At 37.8% G+C, this 27,414-nt stretch overlaps 1 protein-coding gene across 2 annotated transcripts in view; it reads left to right on the top strand.

The window, feature by feature from the left end:
- Nucleotides 1–8,081: 8,081 nt before the first annotated feature.
- Nucleotides 8,082–27,414, top strand: part of LOC115436924 (ephrin type-A receptor 3-like) — a 127,715-nt gene continuing 108,382 nt past the window's right edge. For both annotated transcript variants that reach the window (XM_030159928.1, XM_030159927.1), the window contains exon 1: nucleotides 8,082–8,252. In XM_030159928.1, coding sequence (XP_030015788.1) covers nucleotides 8,138–8,252 — 115 coding nt within the window. In that variant the 5' untranslated portion in view covers nucleotides 8,082–8,137. The remainder of the gene's footprint in view (nucleotides 8,253–27,414) is intronic.

Here is a 27,414-nt window from a genome sequence, read left to right as displayed (position 1 = left end):
ATTAAGCAAGCTGGAAATGATTGAGTTGGGCATCTCTCCCTCCTCTCCCTGCCAACCGACTGTCATTGTTTGGGTGATCTCCAATTCATCATGATGACTCCATCTTTCTTTATATCCCTCATTTCCTCCCCTTTAATGCCTTTTATATGATGTGGCACTGGCTGAATCAAATTCCACACATTTCCCATCTTGACAAAAGATTTAGAATTTTCTTTTTAATTGGACAATAGTTTTGCTAAAGGCCTTGTTTGTTCTTAAAATTTAGTTCACCTTCCCAGTGAATCTGCATGTTTTTCTCATCATCGGCTAATAGGTCAGCTCCTGTGGGAATGTGATACAGGAAGGCAAGGTCAGTTTTCATTGATTGTGAAATCATTCCTCTGTTTGAGAAGGACACAAATTGAGACGGTAAGACACTGACTGCTCTTCCCCCGTAGACTTACGGTAAATATCTTTCCTCTGCCCTCAGCTATAAGCCAGACAACATTCACTTTGCCTAAGAGTCAGCATTAAGTCTGTGTGTATATGTGTGTGTATATGTGTGTGCGTGTGTGTGTGTGTACCCCAACAGTTCGGCCTGGAGAAAATCAGGTGCACAAATAGGGCTCAGATGAGAAAACACTTGGAACAGTGTGAATATCCTCTTTTTTCAGCCTCTCTATCTGTCTGTCTGTTTGTTTGCCTTGCTGTCTGTGGAGCTGGCGTCAGTCTCAATGAGAGCCTCCTTCTCTTTCCCGTTCTCTTTTTGTGGGCAGAGCTGGCAGAGACCGGCTGATTTTCCTCCCTGAATAGCTGTTTTTATCTCCTCCTCCCTCCCTCTGTTCCTCCGTGTCTTCCTCCCTCTATCTGTTTGGCTGAACGGCTGTCTGGACTGAACTAAAGGGTTTTTTAGGAGCTCTGGGGACCTGATGTTTGAGATATTTGGTGCATATTGTACATGAACTCATATATTTTAAGATTGGTAGCCACAGTAAAAACCTCCCTCCTGGCAGTGTTAGCACCTTGAGATACGGTATTCAGCACTACAAAATGAATTAGTAAGACCGGGGTATTAAGGTATATGCATAGATTCAGAGAGATTGGCTGTGTTTTTAGAGATGGGGGCCTTAAGAGACTGGGTGGGGGATGCTACTGGGGATCCTGGCCTGCGTATGCAACTGAGACAGTGAGACAGACGGGGGCAGGGAAGGCTTTGTGCACCAGCCCTTTCCCACACTCCCTTTCACCTTTTGTTGTATGGCAGCACCAGGGCTCTCTGACATGACGAATCGCTCTGCCTGCTTAACTGAGACGGTAGTGGTAGGAAGTAAGAGTGCAGAGATGAGGAATGATGTGAATGTAATTGTGTGTGGAGTCCTGTCCTCTAATCTTGAAACTGTCCCCGCTTTTCCATTCCCTGTCCTGCATTTTTCTGCTCATCTGTCACTGGTGTGGAGCAGATGAGCTGAGGTCTCAGTGCTTCAAGCTGTAGATGGGCAGATTCCACAGCGGATGAGCCAGACCCAAGTACACACACTCGTGCACAAGCTCATATACACACACATGCCTCTGCCCAAATGCCAGCACCAAGCTGTTGCCCATAAAGCGTTCAGGCTGTCACAATAGAGACATTACCACATGAGTGAGTGGCTTTGAATAGGGCTAAGGGTGAGTGTGTATATAGAGAGTGGTGGCTATGGGGGGAGTTCCTGGCAAGGCAGACGACCCTGTCATCACCTCTGCCCCTTGTCAAACAAGCGATCACCGTCAATGGCACACGCATGCACCACAAGCATTTATACCCACTCCTGCTGCTCTCATTGTTACATTTATCAAACCTCACATTTAACTTCTGCTTTTTTACACAGAAGCCCTGAGTATGTATATGTAAGTAAACAACTGTGAATGAAGAAACAGAGTAAAAAGGTGGCTGGTTAGCTGAGCAACGCAGAGAATGTGAATAGTTGACCCAAACAGGCCAAGCAAGGTGAGAGGTGAGAGTCTAGGGGTCGAAAGAGGAGGGAAAGCGGGTGAAAGAAGAACTTTTTCAAAATGATTCAAGAGAAAGGAAGAAATATGGCCTTCCTCACAGGAAGCTGTAAAAAGGGGGAAAAAACAGACAACATGTAACATGTTTGTCTGAAGCTACTGTCAGTGGATTGTCACTGGCATGTGTGTGCCTGCGTAGTCTTGAAATGTTATTATGCAAAAGTGATGGTTTACACTGGCGAGATCACTCTTCCACAAGGCATGCAGCATGTGTGTGCATGTTAGGGTGCATGCACATGTGTGTGGCAGAGGGAGTGACAAGGGTTTAAGGGGCCATGTCACATTGTCACTTCAGGAATGCATGACAGCAGTGTTTTGTCACCGTACGGATCAATGCAGTGTCATGGCAGCAGAAGAAGAAGAAAGGAAAAGGAGGACGGAATGAGAGGAAGGAGAAGAGAAAAAAGGACTAGTATTTTTCCCCCCACTCTACACTCTGTGAGGAAATTAGGTCATCCAAGTAAAGCCATTGCGGGGAACAAATCATCACCATAATTGGACTCTTAACAAATCGGTGGAGGTGGCTGCTTCACGCACACACACATAGAAAAAAAAAAAATACTAAAGCTGACACACGCTTCTGTAGCTACATGCGTGGCCGGGAGGGGGTAAAACGGAATTCCAGCATAAATCAGGGTTTGTGCATGACAGTTTTATAGCTCTTTCAGGAGCCTCATTTGGGACAGAAGTGTGATAGAGGAACGTTACTCGTGGTAAATATAATTGTGGTCATGATCTCGCCATAAATCATGATGTGGTTACATCACATCTGCCTGGTGGCTGAAGGGATAAATCCCAGTGCATCAGGTGACCTATAGGTCTGTTACTCAGTTTCTTCAGCTGTGTTGGCAGTGTAAGAAACTACCAAATTAGATATTAATTGGTTCTAATTTCTCCCAATTTATATTCCAGACTAAATAAATATGTTTAACCTGTGGTGGAGACAGTTGAATAAAGACAAATGGTTTTCAGGTTTTTCAGTGTAATGTTGAATATCTCAACCTGTTGGTAATTAAACTGATTTGAGCAGAGCCAGAATCTAAAAGAGGAGGGACCAAATGTGCTTCTCCGAATAAGGACACAGACACAGGCATGCACTCAAAAACACAAGCTTTTAAGTGGGAGAGGTAACATGTTCCTGCTTAAAGGCTTCTACTCTGGTCTGTGAAAGGGTTTTAACACACTGACATGAGCTTTGTCAATGTGTTAAAGACGTAGAAGATTGAGAGGTTGACCTTGCATACTCTTAGCTCTTCCTCACACATTTCATATGACAGGCTGTCCACATCATTTATTCATGTGTAAAGACAGTTTCCCCAACACACAAACACACACATCGCCGGCATCTAAAATACAGTCAAATGCATGCAATGTAGTCTGAATAAATCTCCATAAAGTGTTTTATTAGAATCTGCTGTGCGTGTCAGTGCTGGTTGCATCTGCAGGGACAACATCAACAACTAGGCAAAGACAGAGGCAAGCCAGAGTGACACTAATCCAGTAATTGCCATGTGCCCATGTCGCTTATCAAAATAATTGACAGAATTTTCTACAGTGATATACAAGTGTTTATCCTAGTGCTATACCCAGACTGTGGATCCCAACAACTCTGGATCAGTAATGAGATGGCTGGCTTTGTTGCGTTTTGTTCCACCCACGGATGGTGCTGAGTAAAGTTAATTTAGTCAATGAACATATTTTTTTTCTCTTCAAAATGACTTCACAAGGACACTCTACATATTCTAATGCAGTCACTACTATTATTTATTTATGCATTTTTATACTGTGAATTTGGTGTTTTAAAATATATAAGTAGATATTGTATTTTATTTATTTGCAGTGAATGGAAGTTGCTTGTTGTGTCTTGATTTGTTGATTTTTAATCTCAGAGAGGTTTAGAATAAATGCACTGATGCCCTTGAAGTTGGAATCAAATATTTTAACCTCTTTTTGTGGAATAATTGCAAGAATGTTATTTATAGTTGATAAATAAAGTGTAAATAGGACTCATTACGTCATCATTGCACCCGGTTAAATGTGATTACTGATGTGTATGAATACGAATAAAAAGAGGAATGTGTCCGAAAACAAAATGAGTCCAAATTTATGGGCAACAGTGTATTATAAATGACATGCATGTATAAAATCTTCACTTGTGGGATGCCATAGTTAACCTCAGCCATTAACATTGCTCAAAAATGTGTCTGAGTGTGTTTCATTTTCATTAATTTTAGTTCAGGGGTCACATTCAACCCAATATGGTTCCAAGTGGGTCAGACCAGTAAAAAAATAACATAAGAACCTATAAATGACAACTCCAACCTTTTCACTCTACATGTACAAATTATTCTTTAAAAATGTTTTTTTTAAGAAAAATAAATCCAATTATAACAGTATTATGCCTCAGGTTATCATATATACATGTGCATTACAATTTACTGATTGCAGCAGATCTACAAAGGCACAAAACATTTAGTGACAGGCATAATATTGCTAAAATTGTGCTTATTTTTTGTAACCCATAAAGACCTAAACAGCCACCGGCGACCAAAACCATCTATTGATCTTAAATATTTAATACCTGTTGATCCATTAATCCTAACAATACATAGGAATAATTCAGGTAAAATAAAGTTTGTCATCTTTTCATGGTCATCAGATATGACCCATTTGGATGTTCAGAGGCTCCGTAGTGAACATGGAAACATCATCATCTTCTACAGCATTGATTCACCAGTAAAACCCATGGACTTTGATCAATGACAGTGGATGGAGACACTTGTTTTAACATTCAGTTAATTAGATATTTGGTGTAAAAGTCCCTTTTTCTTCAGTTTTCTTTGTTTTTTGTTTTTTTTTATATAATAACCCTTGACTTTAATCTGAGCTTTTATGAACATTTACATGATCAACAAATTGAATATTGGAAAAAAAACTGATTTTGACTGAAAATACAGAGAATTACACTATAATAAACGGTGATAAATAACTTAAGAAAGGTTAAATAGAGAGAAACATTCCTTCACTAATGTAGCACGGTTCTTTATGGGTTACGACATTTCAGATTGTACATGGTTGTTCATCTTATTCCCTTTTTTGTGAAAGGCTAGTAGCCCATGCAAGTGTAAACATTTTTATGTCTTTACTTTTTTTTCACTAAAACAAAGAGAAAAAAATTGTGTTGTCATTATTAACAGGTTACTTTATTGGTCTGACCTACTTGTGATCCCATTTGGTTGTATGTGACCTCTTCATTGTTATTGTCTTGAGTGTACTTTTTGCAAAAACTAACCCATAAAGACCCAGATATCCACCATCAACCAAAAGCATCTACTGATCTCAACTGTTGCTCCATTACTGCTATCAATACATGTAAATAATTGGTGTAGAATACATTTTGTCATCTTTTCATGGTCATCACATATGACCCATTTGGATGTTCAGAGGTTCTGTAGCTACTGTGGAAACACCGTCATCTTCTACAACATTGATTCACCAGTAAAACCCATGGAGTTGGATCAATGACAGTGGATGGAGACACTGGGTTTATGTTCAGTTAATGAGAGATTTGACTGAAAAAGTCACCTTTTCTTCAGTTTTTTCTGTTTTGATACAATAACCTTTGACTTTAATCTAAACTTCTATGAACATCTACATCACAGGCGTCAAACATGCGGCCCGGGGGCCAAATCCGGCCCGCCAAAGACTTCAATCTGGCCTGTGGGTTGAATTTGTGAAATGCAAAAATCACACTGAAAATATTAACGATCAAAGATGTTAGAATCATTTCAGGTCAATTCAATCTAAAGTGGGTCAGACCAGTAAAATACTATCATAATTACCTATAAATAATGAAAACTGCTAATTTTTATCTTTGTTTTACTGTAAAAAAAAAAGTTACATTTTGCAAAAATATTTACTTTTACAGACTAGCCTTTTACAAAAAATATGAATAACCTGAAATGTCTTAATAGACGTATGTGGATTTTTAAAAATATTCTCCGTTATTAAATGTTTTGTGTATTTGTAGAAAAACTGATCTGTATGTTGTGATGTACATCTATAAATGATAAACTAAGGTGTAATATTGTTAACATTGCACCTTGAATTTTCAGGTTGTTCATATTTGTTAATGTTATGTTCAAGTACAGTTCGTAGATTTAAACATTTTCATTACAGAATTTTACTTTTTTCACTCAAAAGTTCTTATCCTATTATTTATATTATTTTATGGTCTGGCCCACTTTATATCATATTAGGGTGTATGTGGTCGCTGAACTAAAATGAGTTTGACACCCCTGATCTACATGATCAGTCAATCATATCAATATTTTCACAGAAAAAAAAGCTGAATTCAGAGGACAATATTATAATAAAAAGTGATAAATCACTTAAGGAAAGGCTAAATACAGAGAAAAATTCATTTGAGAACTGCCATAAAAGTCACACTGGGTCTTTATGGGTTAATACCATGGGCCTAATTCACTGTTTTTCAACCTTGGGGTTGGGACCCCACATGGGGTTGCCTGAAATTTCTAGTAATTCATTAAAAAAAAAAAACAAAAAAAACTTACTAATAAAAAGTATATGTTGAGGTGAGAGAGACAATCACAATACATAAAAGACATGACAAACTCTGAAGCTGAAACTGAAGCACTGTGGTACTGTTTATCTGTCAAATGTTCATTGTGGTTGGATTCAGATGCTGCAGCTCTTTCATAATTCATAGTTTGAGTTCTTGTTTGTTCAGTATTAACTGTCAGCCTTGTAAATCCAAGCTGGACTGACTGTACACATCCTGACCAAGGAAAATCAAATTCTCACTTTGTGCAGTAATCTACACCTGGCTTTACTGCCTCCGTCCATAATAATATATATTACAGGGTGAGGAAGCAAAATTTACAATGAACATTTAGTTGTTTTTTCTCAGCAGGCACTACGTCAATTGTTTTGAAACCAAACATATATTGATGTCATAATCATACCTAACACTATTATCCATACCTTTTCAGAAACTTTTGCCCATATGAGTAATCAGGAAAGGAAACCAAAGAAAGGAGATTTCAAAAATAGTTGGAGTGTCCATAAAGACTGTTTATAATGTAAAGAAGAGAATGACTATGAGCAAAACTATTACGAGAAAGTCTGGAAGATACTATTAAAGAAGAATGGGAGAAGTTGTCGCCCGAATATTTCAGGAACACTTGCGCAAGTTTCAGGAAGCATGTGAAGGCAGTTATTGAGAAAGAAGGAGGACACATAGAATAAAAACATTTTCTATTATGTACATTTTCTTGTGGCAAATAAATTCTCATGACTTTCAATAAACTAATTGGTCATACACTGTCTTTCAATCCCTGCCTCAAAATATTGTAAATTTTGCTTCCTCACCCTGTATATAGCCTAAATGTTGGCTAAAATTAACATTTATTTGCAACATAGTACAACAAACTATTACATGATCAAAAACAAATTCATTTTAGAAAAAAAAAAAAAAAAAAGTCTCTGTTTTGAATGTCTGGGGTCACCAGAAATCTGTGATGTTAAAATGGGGTCACGAGCCAAAAAAGGTTGAGAACTACTGGCCTAATTGGTTTTGGTCCGCTTGCCATATATTTGACAGCTCTGTTGTAAGGGTTTGGGAAATTACACCTTTTATTTATGAAGGTTGAGTTGGTTTGATCAAGAGGAAAATAGTTGACACACTGCACAATAATAACACAGACTGCAAGAAAAAAACAGAGTCAAAACCACTTCTCCTGTGCTCCTCTATTTAGGACAAACTATTTTGTCAAATAACTGGTTTTCAGGCTAAAGGATGCGTTCAGATGAGTGTTTTTTCCACTATGTCCCTGTGTGCTCAGTCTCCACAGGCCCACTCTCTTCCACCCAGGAACCAGGCGACTGATTGACAGAACTTGGCTGGCTGAGGACCCTCCTTCCCAGCGTCTCCTCCTCTCTCTCTCTCTCTCTCTCTCTCTCTCTCTCTCTCTCTCCTCTCCTGTCCTCTCTCCCCCGCTCTCTCTCTCTCTCTCCTCAATCGCAGGGCTGCGCTCACCGACTCGACACCGCCAACAGGGATGCAGCCAGGGCGCAGCGCAGCCTGAAAATGGCACCACCACGCGTCCTGTGGATCTATCCATCCTTTTTCCTCTACTCTACCCTGCTTCTTTTTCACGCGTTGTCACCGTGTCGAGCCTTAAGGAATTACCCGGAGAATGAAGGTGGGTGTCAGGCAAGGTTGTGTGAATCCATAAGGAAAAAAAAAAAAAAAAAAAAAAAGTGGAGTGGTATCCTGGTGGGTTGCGCGCTGAGCTGGCGGATGAGGAGCTCCATCCGCCGGGGAAGGAGCGGCGGTGACTCCCGTTAAGTGCTCGGCTTGGGTATGAATCATGCATAAAGAAAAGCAGAGAGAGGGAGAAAAGAAAAAAAAAAACTGTTAGTCACGTTTTTCTTTTCCCAGCATATTGGCATTAAATTTGTATGACATATACACACACAGCCATGCTGAAGATGGAGAAGGCTGATGTGGATATTTCACTTTCTGACATCTGAAAAGCTTCCTCACGTTTTATATTCTTGCAGAGAAGTCTCCCAACTTATAATGATTAAGACATAACAGCATTAGTGACTGCCATCTCTGTATTAATTAGGTTATATATACACATCTAACATTAAACTGTTTTTTTTCCCCCTAATGTAGACTATACTCAGTCTGCAAATGAGCAGCAGCAATTACATTAAATTTGTCACACGCTGCTGCTGAGCCTCTCTCTGTTATTGTATTAACATTGATGCTCAGCCTGAAATTACCCAATGTATTTACTTACTAACTACTCCTGACTGCTTGCTGGGCTGAATCATGGATGCAGGCTTGTTTAATAGAAACTTGACCATGCACTAAATGGAGAACTCAGTGGACAGAAGTTTTTACTTGTAATACAGTCTGTATGTGTTTAGATCTTACTGGAAATATATGTATTTTTTTGCTTTCTTAGTGTTAGACAGTTGTGATGTGACTGTCATTGTGTGAGTCATTTCATTCAGGGTCCCCCAAAGCTCCAGTCAGTCCTGTTCTGTAGCTCAACAAAGCTCCATGTCTGTTATGAGTTGGATGATCTGCCGTTCTCTATCTCAGTGCTTCTCAAAGACACACATACGCACACAGACTTCAACTCTACACAATTGCCGGGGACAGACAGACAGCACAATCGAATGACACAAAGTTAAATCAAACATACAAACGCAAAGCGACAGACCGCGCGAAGGTTGGTTGGACCTCCTGCCTCTGGGTGATTAAACAGTATAGGCTGCATGTACATACATCGTTCCAAATGTATGTCACAGCCCTGAGGACTTCACACAGAACAAAGACTCAAGAGGGTAGATAGGCAGCGAGCGAGATAGAGGAGAACAGAGCAGAGAGGAGAGGAGAGACAGTGGAGGAGGAGTGTTTTAACAGAAGGAGACAATGCATGTGAGAGACACTAACACACTGTTGAAATATTCATTGAAATTAGCATGAATGATGAAACCAACTGGAAGCCAAAGGAAACTCCTGTTGATTTAGATAAACACCAGGGTATCTGAGTCGCTCTGTGTGCAGTTACATGTGTTCATCTTTATTTTTGAGGTGGCTGAAAGGTAGGAAGTAATTCAATTAGTAATACACAAAACAGACGGTCTTTGCTGGCATTACTGAGTGAGTCACTTGTCTTTCATCCTGCAGCCATGTCTGTGTCCTGCTGTGTCAGGCCACTGGCCTAATTGGCACTTTTAGGGCTAATGCCCGATGTGTGGGCGTCTGTGTGTAGATAGAGGGTGTGTGCATGTTTCCATTGGGACTGTCATCAAATGAAGTCCTATTGGTCAGCCACTCTGTGCCCTGCTTTTTACCTTTCGGCCTCCTCTCTCTCTCTTTACCTTTGCCACTTTCCCTGCTGTGACCGAACATTTAACAGAGGGATTGCTCTCTTCTTTGTGTCAGTGTGTGGGTATGTGTGTGGATGTGCACCTTGTGTTTGTCTGTGAGTGTGCATATTCTCTACCCACGCATCATGGTAGTTGTGTTATTCCAGGAAATCCTCCCTCTGAGTCTGTCTAGTAGCAGAAGCAAGACTGTCATAAAAAGAGAGATACAGCTCTCAAGGCTCAATTAAGAACACAGTCCCTTTGATAGAGCGGATAACAGTAGCAGAAAGCAGTGTTAAGTTGTCAACAAGCTTAGTTTACTACCAGAGCTATTGATCGCCTCCAAAATTGTTGGCATTTACAAGAAATGCTGTTATGAGGACAGACTTGGAGAATTGATAGAATTTCTCAAAATTGCTGCTAAGTGGGGAACACAATCCATTGTGCAAATGGATTCATTCACAAGTTGCTGTTATGAAGAACATCCTCAAACAGCCTTTGTTATGATGAGTGTGAATGGATCAGTCTGTGTGTGCCAGTAGAGGGAGCTGTGCTCATCCTCAGTCTGAACCCTGAGGGCATACTGATGTAACAGCAGGGTCGATGCTCACAGGTCTTCCCTGGGCTTTTTTTTTTTTTTTTTGCCTACACTGTCCTTCCTCATATGTCTATTCTATTTCTCTATTCACATGCACACAGTGACATAACACACCTTCTTATGATCTTGCTGCACCTTCTCTTTTGTGCAGAATCAGAAGAGCAGACTATCACTGCTGTCTATTTTTGTGTCTCGCCCCTGTCTCTAAATATACCTCCTCAATCCTAGAAAATATTGAACGTGATTAGGGGGCGCTAATGCTTTCCTCCACTGCAACTGAATGTGGATTAGAGCGTACTAACAGAGAAAAATGAACAATGTAATGTTTAATTCCAACTGAGAACTGCAGTCAAAAGGACCTACTGTACAACTGAATCGATTACTAAGTAAGGACACAGAACCAGAAGAGAAACAACAAAACATGGAGAAAATCATGACTCAACTGTGGTTTATTTTATAGTCCTGAGGTTTACTGTAATCTCTAATTCATCTTGGAACTACACGTGAAGGTTTTCATTGGATTGGCCTAAGGGGGCTGTGGGAAAATTGCTTATTGCTTCTGAGGGTTAACATGAGGGTGAGCAGTTAGTGCAGAGGCAAGCATATGTAAAGTGTGTCCTCTACTTATACACACACATACACACACACACACACACACATACACACAACTTATGATTCACACAAGATCCTGACTGCGGTATAATGTTGGGTCAAAGGTCTCCTCTGGTTTAATTGCTTTAATCTATAATGGTTGCTTGTAGTTATCGGCAGAACCATACCTCACTAAGTGTGTGTGTCCGTGTGTGTGCGTCCGAGAGATTGCCGTGCTCCCATGTAACAACCGTGACCTTGGACAGAAGAGGATATAGATCTCCGCTTCCATCAGAGAGCAGCAAAGAGAGACAGCAAGGGAGCGCACCCTCCTGTTTTCTGTTTTCTACCTCCTCCTCTCTGTTATATCTCTAATCAATTCCTTCATATCAGCCTCCCTCCAAGGCTCCATCTCTCTCCCTCTCTCTCCTTGGTTGTTTTTCTTTTAGTCTCCTTTTTTTCCCTGTCACTCCGACTCTGGCTCTGACCCCGAATAGCAGCGTAACAGTTGGACAGGAGCCTCAAGCCACTGTATGTTTTCTGTAATGAGGTGGAGCTCCTATATCTGCTTAACACAGGCCCATTCACAAGCACACATACGCACACATACGCACACACAGGCACACACAGGCACACACAGGCACACACAGCCGCATACACTCATCCTCTCCTAATGTATGACTGGGGGGCAGTTTGGTGGTCTTGGTCCAGAGAATAGTGTCACGTATTCCCGGGGCTGGCTGATAGATGGGGTTATAAATACAGCACAGTGACAGAGAATGATTCTGCTACAACGGCTTCACCTTATGGATCACTTTTGTGTGAGTGTGAGTGAGAGAAGGAAACAGAAACCTCAAAATGAGAATATAAACAACAAGCGATGAGGTAAAAAAAAAAAAGCGGAAAAGCCTTTCTGTAATATTTGACTTGTAGCAGAAAGAGATGGGGAGTGAAATCTAACAAAGGTCATTTGGAGTTGGAGTAAAAACAGCAGTGTTAGTGCGCTGAACCACTCAACTCCCATCCCTAAACTTTTCTTTTTTTTACTTTAAGTCTGACACAATTAACATTTTAACCTATTTCTTAAAATTAAAGTGAATTTGAACAACATTTACTGTTTTTAAAGTTTCTACCATTTTCCCCTACTGTTAATGGCTTTTATTTGGAGGCATTTTCCTCTAATGAAAGGGGGTGTTGTATTTGTTTTTGTATTTTTAAAAAAAAATCTTTCTTTTTTTGTTACAAATTGTGATGCTCTTTGAGGCAAATCAAAGTATAAATAACATTTTAAGCATGTATGCATTAAAAAAAAACAAAAAAAAACATTTGTTCTTTTTAATTCTAGGTGTAAAACTGTGCTAAAGTAAAGACGTAAAATACAAGTTGTGCTTTTAAAGAGTGTGCATGTATACATAGTATCTACTGTACATGCAATTGTAAAACAAACGGAAGCGAAGATGAAAAAAAATGTCCCAGAAAAAAATTCAGTTATTTTTCCTTTTTTCCTAAGAGCAGTAGATTTAGTGAATTGCAGATTAAATAAATCTATAACTGAGCATCGGTTTAGCCATGGAAAATGTGGGTGGAGAAATGTTTATCGTTTGCGGTCAAATTGTTAGTAATTGCAGATGAGAAGCCTGATATTGACCACAATTGGAGCCAATGATCAATCAATCTGTCTCTGGAAAGAACTCAGTTAACTTCAGGATTGCATTGTATCAGTTGGACTGTGGAGACACTGTGAACATCATGTCACATGGTTGCACATGCCAGTTGGATGACATTACAACATAAGCACTGCAAAATTTTACCAAGTGTATTTTTCAAATTTCTAGTCAAAATATCTCATCACACTTAAAATAAGACATAATCACCTAAAGAGTAACTTCTAAGTGAGATGTAATAACTTATTTTTAGACAATAGATCTTGAAAATCTTATCTCAAGAAATCTTACCAAGATATTTTTCACTTGTTTCATTGGCAGATTTTTTTTTGCTTGAATTAAGCAAAAAAAAATCTTGAATTAAGCAAAAAAAAAAAAAAAAAAAAAAGCCAATGGAACAAGTGAAAATGATCTTGGTAAGATTTCTTGAAATAAGATTTTCAAGATCTATTGTCTGAAAATTAGTTCTTATATCTCACTTACTCTTTAGGTGATTATGTCATATTTTAAGTGTGATGAGATAGAAATGAGAAAAATACACTTGGTAAGATTTAGATTTTTGCAGAGAGGCAGCATTACCCCTCAAATACAAATATTTGTATTTATTAGAGCATGAAGGACTTTCCCAAAAAGAAATGGATAGGATAGAATATAATAAAAAATATATATATATATACAAGGGAAAAAATATTCGAACAGAGCTTGGAACAAGAACAGATAAAATGTAGATAGTTGTAAAGGTACTGGACTGAAATGTTCCTGTATCGCTTGTATGGTGCATCATACTGCAGAAAAACTCTTGGAGGATGATCTGTAGAGACCACTAGGAGCACTAGGAGTACATTGCGTTTGTCTAACTCACAGTGAACTGAACCACCAGAATATTTTCCACCCCTTGCATTATTTCAGCTCTGTATATGTGGATGAGCATCTGTATCCTCAGATTGAACTATTTGGAGGCTTGAGTGATTCTTGTTGGATTTGGAGTTCATTAATGTCAAAGCAAACCTTCCCTCAGTGTATGATGGCTGTAGTGAAGTTTGGGTGTAAGTGGACCCCCCACCGCCGCCGTCACTACAGCCTGACAACCCTTAACAAACGATCGCTGGGCCTTGACCCCACACTCCCTTTCTCCTCAGTTTCCTCTCACTTCCCCCCTCAAACCTCACATATCCCACCTCTGCACCTCCTGCTCTGACCTTTAATTTGGCTAAATGCAGTTTAGTCGTTTCTTTACCTCCACCCTCTTCCTCCGTCGCTCCTTGTTTCTGTTTTTGTTTGCTCTGTGGGCTTGGCTCATGCTGCGGCTGTGAAAGACAGCATTAGGCAGCTTTACAAACAGGCCAAGATTTAGGTCAGCTGTAGATATCTAATGTTTGCTGACCAGTGCTCCGATCTTTTTCTCTGCTGATGAATGACTGTGAAGATATTATGAAAATAAAATACCTGAGATTCTTTTTTCTTTCCTTTTACAGAGCTATTTTCTATATCTTTACACAGTTTTCAGCTAGAATCAATCTCACAGTGTTAGATGAGATATGCAGTAGGTGATAAATCAGAAAATGCTTGTGCTAACACTTTTATAACCTTAGATACAAATGAAGTGATATCAGGGCACTTGAAACGTACTGAAGTCAATAGTAAACATGATTGAAATGATTTTTTATTATTTTGATAGAAGAACTCCTGCGAGCCAAGTTACTATCATGCTTTTTGATCTGTCATTTACAAACCGCTGATGTGGAGAACTTAAATTACACAGCCATAATATTAAATGGGATTTAGAGTCCTGCTGTTTGTCAGAACGGCAGCAAACAATCTAGTACCCCTCTCACACTGGACCCAAAACCCCTAACACAGTGTTTTTCAACCTTATGTGGGGTCACCTGGAATTCAAATGGGGTTGCCTGAAATTTCTAGTAATTGATCAAATAAAAATAAAGAACTTATTCATAAAAAAAAAAAAAAAAAAAATATGGGGAGTTAACAAAGACAATCACAGTGCATAAAAGACAAGACAAACTCTGAAGCTGAAACTGAAGCACTGTGGTACTGTTTATCTTTCAAATGTTCATTGTGGTAAGTTTCAGATGCTGCAGCTCTTTCATAATTCATCGTTTTTTGAGTTATTGTTTGTTCAGTATTACTTTGCAGCCTTGTAAATCCAAGCTGGACTGACTGTACATATCCTGACCAAGGAAAATAAAATTCTCACTTTGTGCAGTAATCTCAACCTGGCTTTTCTGCTTCCGTCCACAGTAATATACATTATATAGCCTAAATGTCATCTAAAATTAACATTTATTTGCAACATAGAAGAGCAAACTATTACATAATCAAAAAAAAATTTAATTTTAGCAAAAAAAAAAAAAAAAGTCAGTCTCCGTTTTGAATGCCTGGGGTCATCAGAAACTCATAATGTTAAAATGGGGTCACAAGCCAAAAAAGGTTGGGAACCACTGCCCTAACATTTGGCTTTTATCGTCAGTGTGAAAGTGTAATCACCATTTATTCCTGCTAGAAATACTCTGCAGCCATTACATGCACTTTTTCAGCTCCAGTATAGCCAACATTTGCGATCCTATATCATGCATTAAAGTTCAGTGTCATGTATGGAAGTGTAACATTATTGTTCTGTTGGCGATTTTCTTCTACATATTGTGCAACATTCAACACTAGTAAAACAGTGAGGTGAAAGAGCTAGTCATGGCTCAAGGGCATCATGTATCCAAGGTTTAACATGTTAATCTCTGGTGTAAAAAGGGTAGACAAAAGGGATGCACCGATACCGATACCAGTACCGGGTATCGGTCCGATACTGAGTGTGTGTACTAATACTCGTACTTATAAAAGTGCTCCGATACAGACACACTTATACCACTTGACGGTAGCATGATGTTCACCTGATAGTGCAGCAGGTATGCGGCGGAGGAGTAATGTCAGCAATGTGGAGATTTTTTAAAATAAACAACGGTGACTTCAAGTTACGGTAAAGACACAGACGGATACGATGGAGTGTATTGTCTGTCCTCTGTGTACATTCCACATATAATTCTGTCCATTTTCCGGGAGGCTACGAATGCGTACCCAGAACCATATAAAGATCATCATATTATCTTATATATAAGGCTCTGGGCGTACCCAGATGGAGAAGCAGTACCACCGGGAACCGTGGAGGAAGTGGATATTTTCAAAGAGCGACTGTGTGAGTTAGTGAAAAACTACTGACATATGTATGAAAACTATCCTCGTCAGTATCAATATTAGTATCCACATTAGTATTACCTCCTCTGTCGTCACCATGTTTGTTATTACTGATTTTCTTCTTCTCAAAAAAATTTTACTTTTCTTCGTGGTATTCTGTCAGTGTGGTTAATTAAGAGTGGCGCCCCCTGGTGGATTAATTGAAAAACGCTCATTCCAACGCATTAAATGTCAGTGGCAGCACTTTGTTACAGTCAGACTAATAACAACGACAATAAAGCACATTTACAAAAGTAACTAAGAACTGTAATGGTATTATTAAGTACTCATATCGGTACTTGGTATCAAGCAAGTAATCAAATGTAAGTACTTGTACTCGGTCTGGAAAAAAGTGGTATCGGTGCATCCCTAGTATAAAGTCTTCTGATCACACATGTCCATGTCTGAAAAACATCCTTTCACAGTTAGGCTCGTTAGGCTTTTTCAGTCTGCCTGTTTTCCAGCTGGTGATGTTTACAACAGTGCAAATTGGTTTATGTTTGACGTGATAAGAGCATCACTGCAGACTTGACAATTACAGCAGATGTGTCACACCTAGAGAAGCTGAAGTGCACATATAGTCTGTATGTTATATTTTTGTGTGTGCGAACAGTAGGGACCCGTCGAAGTACTCCTGGATCTGACATGTCTGACATGTTGTTTCCTGCCCATCTCACTCCTCTTATTCCAGGCCAATTTACCCTCCTGTGACCAACCACTGTGTGAAGGCTGCATGTGTGTGTCCACTGAGTTTCTTTGTTGCTGTCATCAGAAGGAATGACTTAACCCTATAACGCCAAATGTATAATATTTAATACATGAGTTTTGAAGCACTCTACATGATCACTGTGATATTTTTTTCAAAGTGGCTATTGACACAGTACTGTGGTACGAAATATTGGTTTGTCTATTACCGCAGAGCCAATCAGTGCCCTCCTTATATCATGTCTAGACCATCATGTATGCCCCGAAAAGTACCAAGGCAATCATATGGCAAATAGGTCAGTTCTAGATACAGTGGATGTTTAGCTCATTTGGTAATGTATGGGACTACAATGTGGAAGACTTGGGTTCAATTCATGGTCAGAGTAGCTTTTTTTTTTTTTTTTCTTTTTTCCTTAAAGATTTTCAAACAGAACTGAGAAGTCACACTGCACACTACCACATCTAACATGTAGCTCCACCCACTTTCTCCAGCCTCCAGAGCAAAGAACACCATAAAACAACATATAGAGTATTTACAACAATAATTCCTATTCTATACTATATATTATCACTAATTTGTTTTTTCTTCCATCAACTGCCACAGTATTGTGATAGCAAAATGCGTAAAAGAATGCACTGAAGTATATGCTAAATATCACCACAGTACTGTGGCAACAAGAGGCTAATGAGCAAAACAAAAAACAAAAAAACAAGAGGCGAATGAGTTCATGTAACAGTATCCCTGATTAGCTCTAGTACAAATGCTAACATTTGATCTGTCTGTGGCAATAGACAAACTGATATTTTGTGCCACAGTACTGTGGCAGTAGTCACTGCCTATTTTTTTTCTTGAAAAACCTGATGTATACTATTAGATACATGTAATACACAGATAATCCACCAGGGGGGAGGAATTTGTTCACCAAACGCCTTTGCAGGGACACTACAAGAGTGTGATTAATGAGGAAGGAGGCAGAACTTTGCCAATTTTTAAAAATAATTACCAATTTGTTCAACATGTTTGTGTTATATTATGTTTTTGTTTGTTCAAAAATAATAATATTTGAGCATTGAGACCCAATGTATCAAATATGATACAAAATTGAAACTCATACATGGAAATTGATATTTGAAAAAAAAAAAAAAATAGGTTGTTCAGAAGGACCAGTAAAGGCTCTAGTTTCAAAAAACTGGAATTTTCTGTCAGTGATTTAATGGTTCAGGCTTTACAGGGTTAAACACTAACAGAGCAAAAAAAAAAGTGTTATAATACTCATACTTAAAAAGCAAGACACTGTTTCAGATTCAGCTTTTTGGTATCTTGTTAAAATAAAAAAGGCTTTATCTATCACTGCTCATTCACTCTATTCATCCTTCTGAAGATATTTTAATTCATGTCTTTAAATGAATGATGGGATGCGTCACAGTTTGAGTGTGTGGGTAGGTGCATGTGTGGAGGCGTCTGTGTCTGTGTTTTGTACTGCCGGTTGTTTCTGGATCCTCAAGGTCTTTTGAGTGCGCTCGACTCTATGCTCGTGTCTGCGTTTGCTGCTCTTTGCCCTTGATGAGTTGTTGGCATACTGGTGGAAGAAGCTTATTAAAAAAAAAACAAGTGTCTAGATGTGACTGGGTGTCACAGTTCAACACTGTAAGCATTCAACCAATGCGCACAGACAAACCACACACTCACACACACTCCAGAGCCTCTTCAAGCGACAAACTAGGGCAGTGCTCTTGTCATAGTGTGTCAGAATGGCATCTTTTCTCATCTGCTCGTGCTGCCACTGTACGTGAAACAGCAGCGTAGACTAATATACTTTCTGCCATGGTGTAAAGGAGAGGAGGCTGGTTCAAAAACCACCGAGTCAGTTGACGAGGTAGAGTTCATAATGTATTTTAAAAGAATATTTTCACATGAACATTTTTATATTTTTAGCTTGCTGCAACATCTGCCTTTGGGTTGCTGAGTTTTTTTCAAAGCGTTGGAGAAAGGTTTTCAATAAACCATGTGCAAAAAGGAAAAAAAAAAAAAACAACAACAACACCAAAGCAGTTACTTTGAGTGGGAGCTTCTTAACAATCATCACATTTTTTCCCATTTGACTTCAGTGTAGAAGACATCTTAAGGCTGTTATCTTGAAAAAATATAGACTGTAGATTTGTACATATGCAAATCTTGTTTTTTTTTTCTGTTTTTTCAGTGTATTTTATTTATAGTATTTATTGCTTTTATCGCTTCACATTTACTTTCCTTTTTTGTTTTCTGCTAGTGTTTTTTCAATAGTGTTTTTGTACGCAGCTGAGCTATTATGACCAAGTATTTTCCCTTGTGGATCAATAAAGTTGGTCTAAGTGTAAAATATACTCTTTTTGCCCAAATGAGATTAAATATGTCTTATATCTGTGATGGCTTATTTAATATTCAGTCCACACTGTGTAGATGTATAGTCAATGTTTTTGCCTCGTCTATAAAAATCTGGTGTGTTAGTACTGGATTTAACCCATAAAGACCCAAACATACTCTGGCCATCATTATTATTACTGATATAAAAGGTTAAATAACTGTTAATACACTGATCTTATCAATACATGTAAACACTTGGTGTAAAATGCAGTTTGTCGTCTTCTCATGGTCATCAGATATGACCCATTTGGACGTTCAGAGGCTCCGTAGTGAACGTGGAAACACCGTCATCTTCTACAACACTGATGGCATTTGATAAATAACAGTGGCTGGAGACGCTTGTTTTTCTGATAGATTTTACTGAAAAAGTCACATTTTCTTCCATTTTCACTGTTTTTGATATAATAACTCTTAACTTTAATTTGAGCACTTATGGACAAAAATCATAACCAGTAAATTAAATATAGGAAAAAATGTTATTTTCACTCAAGAATGCAAAAATACTGAACATAATATTAGAATAAATGGTGATAAATCACTTAAGAAAAGTTAAAAATAGAGAAAAAATAATTTAGGAACTGCCACAAAAGTAACACTGGGTCCTTATGGGTTAAATGTGTCGAAATAACTGCACTAAAATAAAAAAATAAAAAATAAAAAAAAAACATGAACAGAAATAAATGAGTATGATTAAAAGTTATATGTTTATTACAGAAACAAAGGGGTAAACTAGTCATCTCACAATTTATACATGAACATTATTTAGCCGTTTTCTGCTTTTATTGCATTTCAATCCCTGACATCAGCTGCTATCTGTCATTTCTGCTCCAGCTCAGTCAGCACTTCAGATTTATGCACTTTGGTTTTCTGGCTGCGGCATAAATAAACTCAGCTGGAATTGAAGTTTTTCATCTTATCATACGTTGGAAAACAGCAAGAGCAGGTGATGAATTGTTTTCAGCAATATGGCTTCAGACTTGTTCTAGAGGATTGTTTTAATGTTAATATCGCTTATTTTTTAAAAATAGTGTAGAGCAGTGGTTCCCAAACTTTTTTGGCTCCTGACCCCATTTTAACATCACAAATTTCTGGCAACCCCAGACATTAAAACCAGAGACATTTTTTGCTAAAATTAATTTGTTTTTGATGATGTAATAGTTTACTATACAATGTTGCAAATAAACGTTAATTTTAGACAACATTTAGTCTATATAATGTATATTATTATGGGGAATCAGTGGAAAAAAGAACATAAAGGTTTAGATCAGTGGTTCCCAACCTTTTTTGGCTTGTGACTCCATTTTTAGATCACAAATTTCGGCGACCCCAGACATTCAAAATGGAGACTTTTACTTTTTTTTTTTTGCTATGCTATGTTGCAAATAAATGTTAATTTTAGATGACATTTAGGCTATATACTGTATATTATTCTGGACGGAAGCAGAAAAGCCAGGTGTAGATTACTGCACAAAGTGAGAATTTTATTTTCCTTGGTCAGGATATGTACAGTCAGTCCAGCTTGGATTTACAAGGCTGACAATTAATACTGAACAAACAAGAACTCAAACTATGAATTATGAAAGAGCTGCAGCATCTGAAACCGACCATAATGAACATTTGACAGATAAACAGTACCACAGTGCTTCACTTTCAGCTTTACAGTTTGCTATGTCTTTTATGTATTGGGATTGTCTCTCTAAACTCACCTTAACCTCCTGAGACCCAGCAATGCATTTTTGTCCTCTGTAGGGGACAAGAGTTTCTCACCTTTACTTAGAAAACAAAATCCTGTTCACCACAAAGGACATTTCATAAAAAAAATTCAATAAAAATAAAAATAGTATCTGAAAAAACTGTTGGATTATGCTTCTTCCCATCAAGACAATAATTTAATGTAATTTACTTTCCTGGGTCTCAGAAGGATATATTTTTTTCATCAGTCAGTTTTTTTTTTTTTTTTTTTATCAGTTACTAGAAATTTCAGGTGACCCCATTTGAATTCTAGGCAACCCCACATGGGGTCCGGACCCCAAGGTTGAAAAACACTGGTTTAGAGACTTGGTGTTGGAACATTCATTCACTCATTCATTCATTATCTGAACCCACTTTATCCTCACTAGAGTCATGGGGGGGTTGCTGGAGCCTATCCCAGCTACTGGGCCAAGGTGGAGTACACCCTGGACATGTCACCAGTTCATCGCAGGGCTGACTTCAGTGTAGAATGAATGAATGAATGCTTACTGTGTTGGAACATGATTCAAAGATTTTTTATTGTTAATTCACTAGATCACAGGTGTCAAACATGCGGCCCGGGGGCCAAATCCGGCCCGCCAAAGGGTCTTGTCCGGCCCTTAGGATGAATTTGGGAAATTCAAAAATTACACTAAGATATTAACAATCCTTTTAGTTCAGGTTCCACATTCAGACCAATTCAATCTCAAATGGGCAGTATTCAGTAAAATACTATCATAATAACATATAAATAATGACAACTCTAAACTTTTCCCTTTGTAAATGTAAATATTTTCATGTATTTACACTAAAACAAAGTATAATTTCACAAAAAATGTGAATAACCTGAACAAATATGAACAACCTGAAATGTCTTCAGAGAAGTAAGTACAATTTAAACAAGATTCTGCCTGATACTAAATGTTTTTGTGTATTTGTAGATCCACTGTGATCTGTAAGTTATAATGTACATATGTAAATGATAAACTGAGGCAGAATATTGTTCAAATTACACTTATGTTTTTCAGTTTTTTCATGTTATTCACATCTTTTGAAAAGGTAGTTTGCAGAAGTAAACCTTTTCATAATGTAAATCATCTTTTTTTGCTCTAAAACATAGGAAAGTTTGGAGTTGACATTATTTATATATAATTATGTTATTATTTTAAAGGTTCGGCCCACATCAGATCAAATTTAGCTGAATGTGGCCCCTGAAATAAAATGAGTTTGACAGCCCTGCACTAGATGCACAGGACGTACAGAGAATGAGATGCTGTTTCTCTCACTTTGTTATTAAAAAAGAGGTAAAACTAGAACATGAATATATAGGACGTTTAAAGAATAAACTATAATAGAATATAAAGTGTATGCATTAGTATATTTACTATGGCAGTAGTAGTGTGATGCCGTAATGGTTATGAGGTGAATAATGAATCAAAACAGCAGCAGATATGACAATAGTGCAATATTTGTAATAAAGTGCAGTAGAAAGTAATATGAACTGATATCCTATGAATCGCAGGGCTGACATATAGAGTCAAACAACCATTCACTCTCACATTCACACCTACAGATAAATAAGAATGACCAATTAACCTCTTAACCGTATCTTTAGTCTGTGGAAGGAAACCACAGTACCAGACTGCGTTACCCTGAGTTACCCCTATGGAGTATCAGATGTGAAAAAGTTCAATTAAAATGAATGAAAATAAAAGTTTAAGCTTTTATTCTACTGATGAAAAATGAAAAAATGGCACGATACATGATGTATGAGTTCAATAATTCCTGTTACACTGACCAATTTAATGAGAGAATTCCACTATGAGAGAGGCTTGTGTTTAATATAATAATGGAAAGCGAAGGATGCAGACGATAAGGATAAGAAGGACATAAAACATAGTTTCAATAAAAGAAGTGGAAGAGGGCAGATGGAGAAAGAAAACTAGAGAAAGAACAACTGATCGAGAGCCTCTGGTGTTTTGCGGATGAGTGGAGAGATGACTGATGAAAAGACAGAAAGTGAGAAAGTGCAGCCGCCTGGTACGAGGCCAGTTTGTTCCTAAAGTTCAGAGCTCAACTCCTCTCACTCCTTCATCCTGCTCTTCGTCCGATTGTTGCCCTGACAACACTCTCGCTCATCGAGCTGCACTCTCAGTGGAGTGGAGGACGAGGAAGGTCTGTGTTTGAGGACGCACAAATGCTGATACGGTGTGTGTGTGTGCAGAGTTGTATAGCTGTTTTAGTTTCTGCATCTCGGCGCGTGTGAATCATAGTGCATCAAGTTCCTCTCCAGACTTTATTCATCACTTACTGTTGTGCTTTAGGAGCTGTATAGTCAATCAAGCTTTTTAGAGATAGACGGAGTTAATTAATCTGTGCTGATAGGATGTTTTACCGTTCGAATCAGCAGAACTTCTCTCCAAAAGCAACGGCTGATGGCTAATATTAGGCTTTTAAGTAGAATTACTGACTTTGACTAAAAACTTGGCCTCACAAAACAATTACTTCCTAACGGCTTCCTCTTTTGCAGATTTGTTCGCATCTGAATTGCTTTAACTGAGATGTTAAATTTGACAGTTTTCAAATTTGTTATAGTCAAAAACTTTTTTTGGGGGGGGGGGTTGAAAGTGGGTAATAGCAGAATATTCAAACTCTAAACCAGGGGTCTCAAACTCACTTTCTTTCAGGGGCCACATTCAGCCAGATTTGATCTCCAGTGGGCCGGATCAGTGAAATACAGGGTGTCCCAGAAGTCTCCATACATAGGAGACATAATACATATGGTTCTAACATGTATTTCTTTATATTTCTTCTTTATAGTTCTTCAGCAGTGGAGGAAACGCATTAAAATGTGTTCCCGACAAAATGGTAGTCATATAGAGCATATTATATAAATAAAAATGGTTTATGTAAAGAAACATTTATTTTTCCTATGTATGGAGACTTATGGGACACCCTGTAATAACATAATAACCTCTAGATAATGACAACTCCAAATATTTGTCTTTGTTTTAGTGCAAAAAAACCCCATGAAATTATGAAAATACTTACTTTTAGAAACTATTCAAACAAATAAGATGTGAATAACCTGAAAAAACTGAAATTTCTTAAGAAAAATAAGTGCAATTTTAACAAAATTATGTCTCAGTTTACCAATTCTACATGTGCATTATGGATCGGATCTACAAAGACACTAAACACTTAGTAATAGACAGAAAACTGTTAAAATTGTGCTTAATTTTCTTTAGACATTTCAGATTGTTCATAGTTTTTCAGGCTATTCACATTTTATTGTTACAGGATAGTTTGTAAATGTAAATATTTGCATAATTTAATGTTATTTTTTGCACTAAAACAGACTAAAATTTGAAGTTGTCATTATTTATAGACATGACGTAATATTATTTTTTTTCACATCAAACCGAGAATCAAACATGGAGTCATTATTTTTTGTAGGTTATTTTGCTGTTATTATTTTATTGTAGCTCATATTGGTCTGTGTGTGGAACTTGAACTAAAATGAGTTCCACAGCCTTGACTGTGGAATTTTTGCACTTTGCAAATTCATCCCACGGGCCAGATTGGAATCTTTGGCGGGCCGTATTTGGCCCCCAGGCCGCATGTTTGAGACCCCTGCTCTAAACTGTTGTTATTATGTCAGATTTTAATTGTCCAATATTGGCAGACCACTACTATTTCTCAATCTAAAGAGTAACAAAAGACATTGTGGTAGATGACGTATCATATATAATTATATTTAATGATTTATATGAACATTGTGTCATTTCAGAGTCTTATATTAATGTTAATGAAGGGGATTTAGCGTCATTGACTAATGGAAAAATGAAACAAGACTTTACATAATACACATATAAGCTCACAAGTCAACAAAATATGAAACACAGGCCTCGTAAATTTTTAGATGAATTTAATATTGAGGTGTGACATATGTATTAACTGAGTTTTGAAAGACAGATGGATGTATATGTTGAACAGATTGTAAAGCCCATAGAGGCAAATGTGTGATTTGTGATGCTGTTTATAAATACTTGACTTCATATTATAACTTCAATGGCTCTTACACTTGTACACAGATAGTTTATACATTATAAAGTGTGAACCTTTTTTAATGTTTAAGTCTTAGTGTGTTTGTAGGCTTTATTGTGAAGCTTTTCTTCTGTTAAACCTTAAAATATAAAGAAAACAAGGTAAAATCTTATTTCAAGGCTGAGTTTATACCTAAATCATTCGGGAATCATTATTTATCTTGTATTTTCTCTCCACTTTTCTTTTTCCAGGAGATTTTCAGGCTATATTTTTAACAAGAGGCTTACGGTTGCTGTGAGACACGTACTATTAAAGGTCAACCAGTGGTGTTTGTTGAAGGCAGATATAATAAGATGGTTTGGAACAGGCAAAAGCAGATACAAAATGAATCATCTGATATCCTTACTATACCTCCACCTAAAAGATTTTGACACAAAATGTTTGATGCATGCCCAAAATCTTTCATTTTATTAGATACTGGTTAATTCACAGCAATTAATTAATAAGCATGGAACTGATTATCAAACTTACCAACTAATTTAAGTGGGACTGAGTTTTATCTTTTGAGCTATTATTATTTCCCTCACAATCTGTATTTCCAGTTTATGTGGGTATAGATCAGTGTTTCTCAAACTGTGGGGCGGGCCCCCCAGGGAGGGCGCAAAGACGTGCAAGGGGGGTCATGGTATCTCTCATGGGTGTTTTTTTTTGTTCTTCAGGTTAGAACATGTGGCAGGTGGAACTAATGTTTTAGCGTTGGAGCACCCTGGACTCATTTTAGGAACGTAAAACAAACAAATCTACTGCCATGGTGATCTGTCACTAGACCAGACAAAGAGTTTAGGTTTGGACAATGGACAAGGACTGGACTGGAAAAGAAAAATGTGCAGTGTTTTTTTTGCACAGTTTGGACTTTAATGTTCCGAAATGTGCAATGGAAACGGGCTCATTGCAGCAATTGATACTGTTCAAATGTTCATCGTTATTACCAAGATGAGTTTGTTCTAAAAAAGTAACTTGATTGTCATATTTGTAAGATAATTGCTCATTTCCTATTTTTATTTGGAAAAACATTGTCTCAGGGAGCAGTCTGGTTGAGTTTATCTGAACTGTTGAAGCAAAAATCTAAGTAATTTTTTCATTTTGCACAACAAATTATTCAAGGAAAACTAAAAAAGTATTGTTATGATGTTGATGTCTCTTTCAATAAAAGTTATAATTGCAGCACTGTTACAATGTTGTTGGGGTTGAGGGGGGGCCTGGAGATTTTTTGTCCTCCAAAGGGGGGCCCCACAGAAAAAGCTTAAGAACCACTGGTATAGATAATTTGTAAAATGTGAGCAGAAACTCTGGGTATGTAGGGACGTATGTAGAACTGCAACAATTAATGATTTGATATTTAAAAAAAAAAAAAAGTTGTCACCTTTTAGATGAACAGTTGATCAGTTTGACTGATTTTTTTTTTTAAGGGAAATAAAAAAGCTTTCTGGTTTCCCTTCACCTCTATTACACACAGACTAAATATCTTGGGGAGTTTGAGACCAACTAAGACATCTGAGGATATTATGGGCTTTGGGAAATATTGATTGGCATTTTCTGACATTTTATAGACAGAACAATTAATTGAGAAAAGAATCTGCAGATAAACCAACAAAGAAAATAATAATAATAAAAAAAAAAAAATTAAACAAAAACAAGCTGTAGCCTGAATGAGGACACCTGGGTGGAAGTCTGTTAGTTGATATCTGTTTCCTATTAAAGCAATATTGGTTTTACAAGCCCTTAAATGAGCACTATCAACATGTTAAATATAGTGACAGCAGCTTTTCATTATGGAGTATAATATGAACTCTGTATGCATGTGTGTGTTTCATTATGTAGTCACATATTGTTTCCTGTACTGAGTGTGTTTGGTGGTCTTATTTCGCCGGGCTTGTCTTTGTGGCACTGGCACTGAAAGGTGTGTGTGTGTGAGTTTTGTGTGTCTAAGTGTAAGCTTCCTGGTGTCTTTGTGTGCCAGTCTGGCTGTTGGCAGCGCTGTTTGATTCTTGGCAGGTGGATCACAGCTTCTTGCAGCCCAGCTGAAGTAGTGGATGCCGACCAGCGAGAGAGTGGCAGAGACATTACTAGTCTGAGAAAGACAGAGAAAAAGAAACAGAAACAGACACCCCAGAGGGAGGAAACAGAAGTGAGAAGAAAAATAGACAGACACAGAAGGAGATGGAGAGACAAAGAGGGGGGGGGGGATGTTTTAGTTCTGTATATGGCTCTATAAGAAAATCATGGTTTCAGCATTTTACTGCAATTATGGAGGAATTTCTGATCCAGGAATTTACACCGCTCAACCTTCCGCCTACTCATCTTTCACTCTGAAAATGTAAACCTAACAGTTTGGTGCTGAAAATCAATACGACAGCATGTCTCCCTGTAACCGAACAACTCTCACAGTAATCGGGTCACATGTGTGAGTGAGTGTGGATCTGTACATTTGG

The sequence above is a fragment of the Sphaeramia orbicularis genome, chromosome 17 (genome assembly GCF_902148855.1).
Source record: "Sphaeramia orbicularis chromosome 17, fSphaOr1.1, whole genome shotgun sequence".
In the NCBI taxonomy this organism is placed as follows: Eukaryota; Metazoa; Chordata; class Actinopteri; order Kurtiformes; family Apogonidae; genus Sphaeramia; species Sphaeramia orbicularis.
The sequence above is the reverse complement of the archived record's forward strand: the minus strand, read 5'-3'. Positions and strand labels throughout refer to the sequence as shown.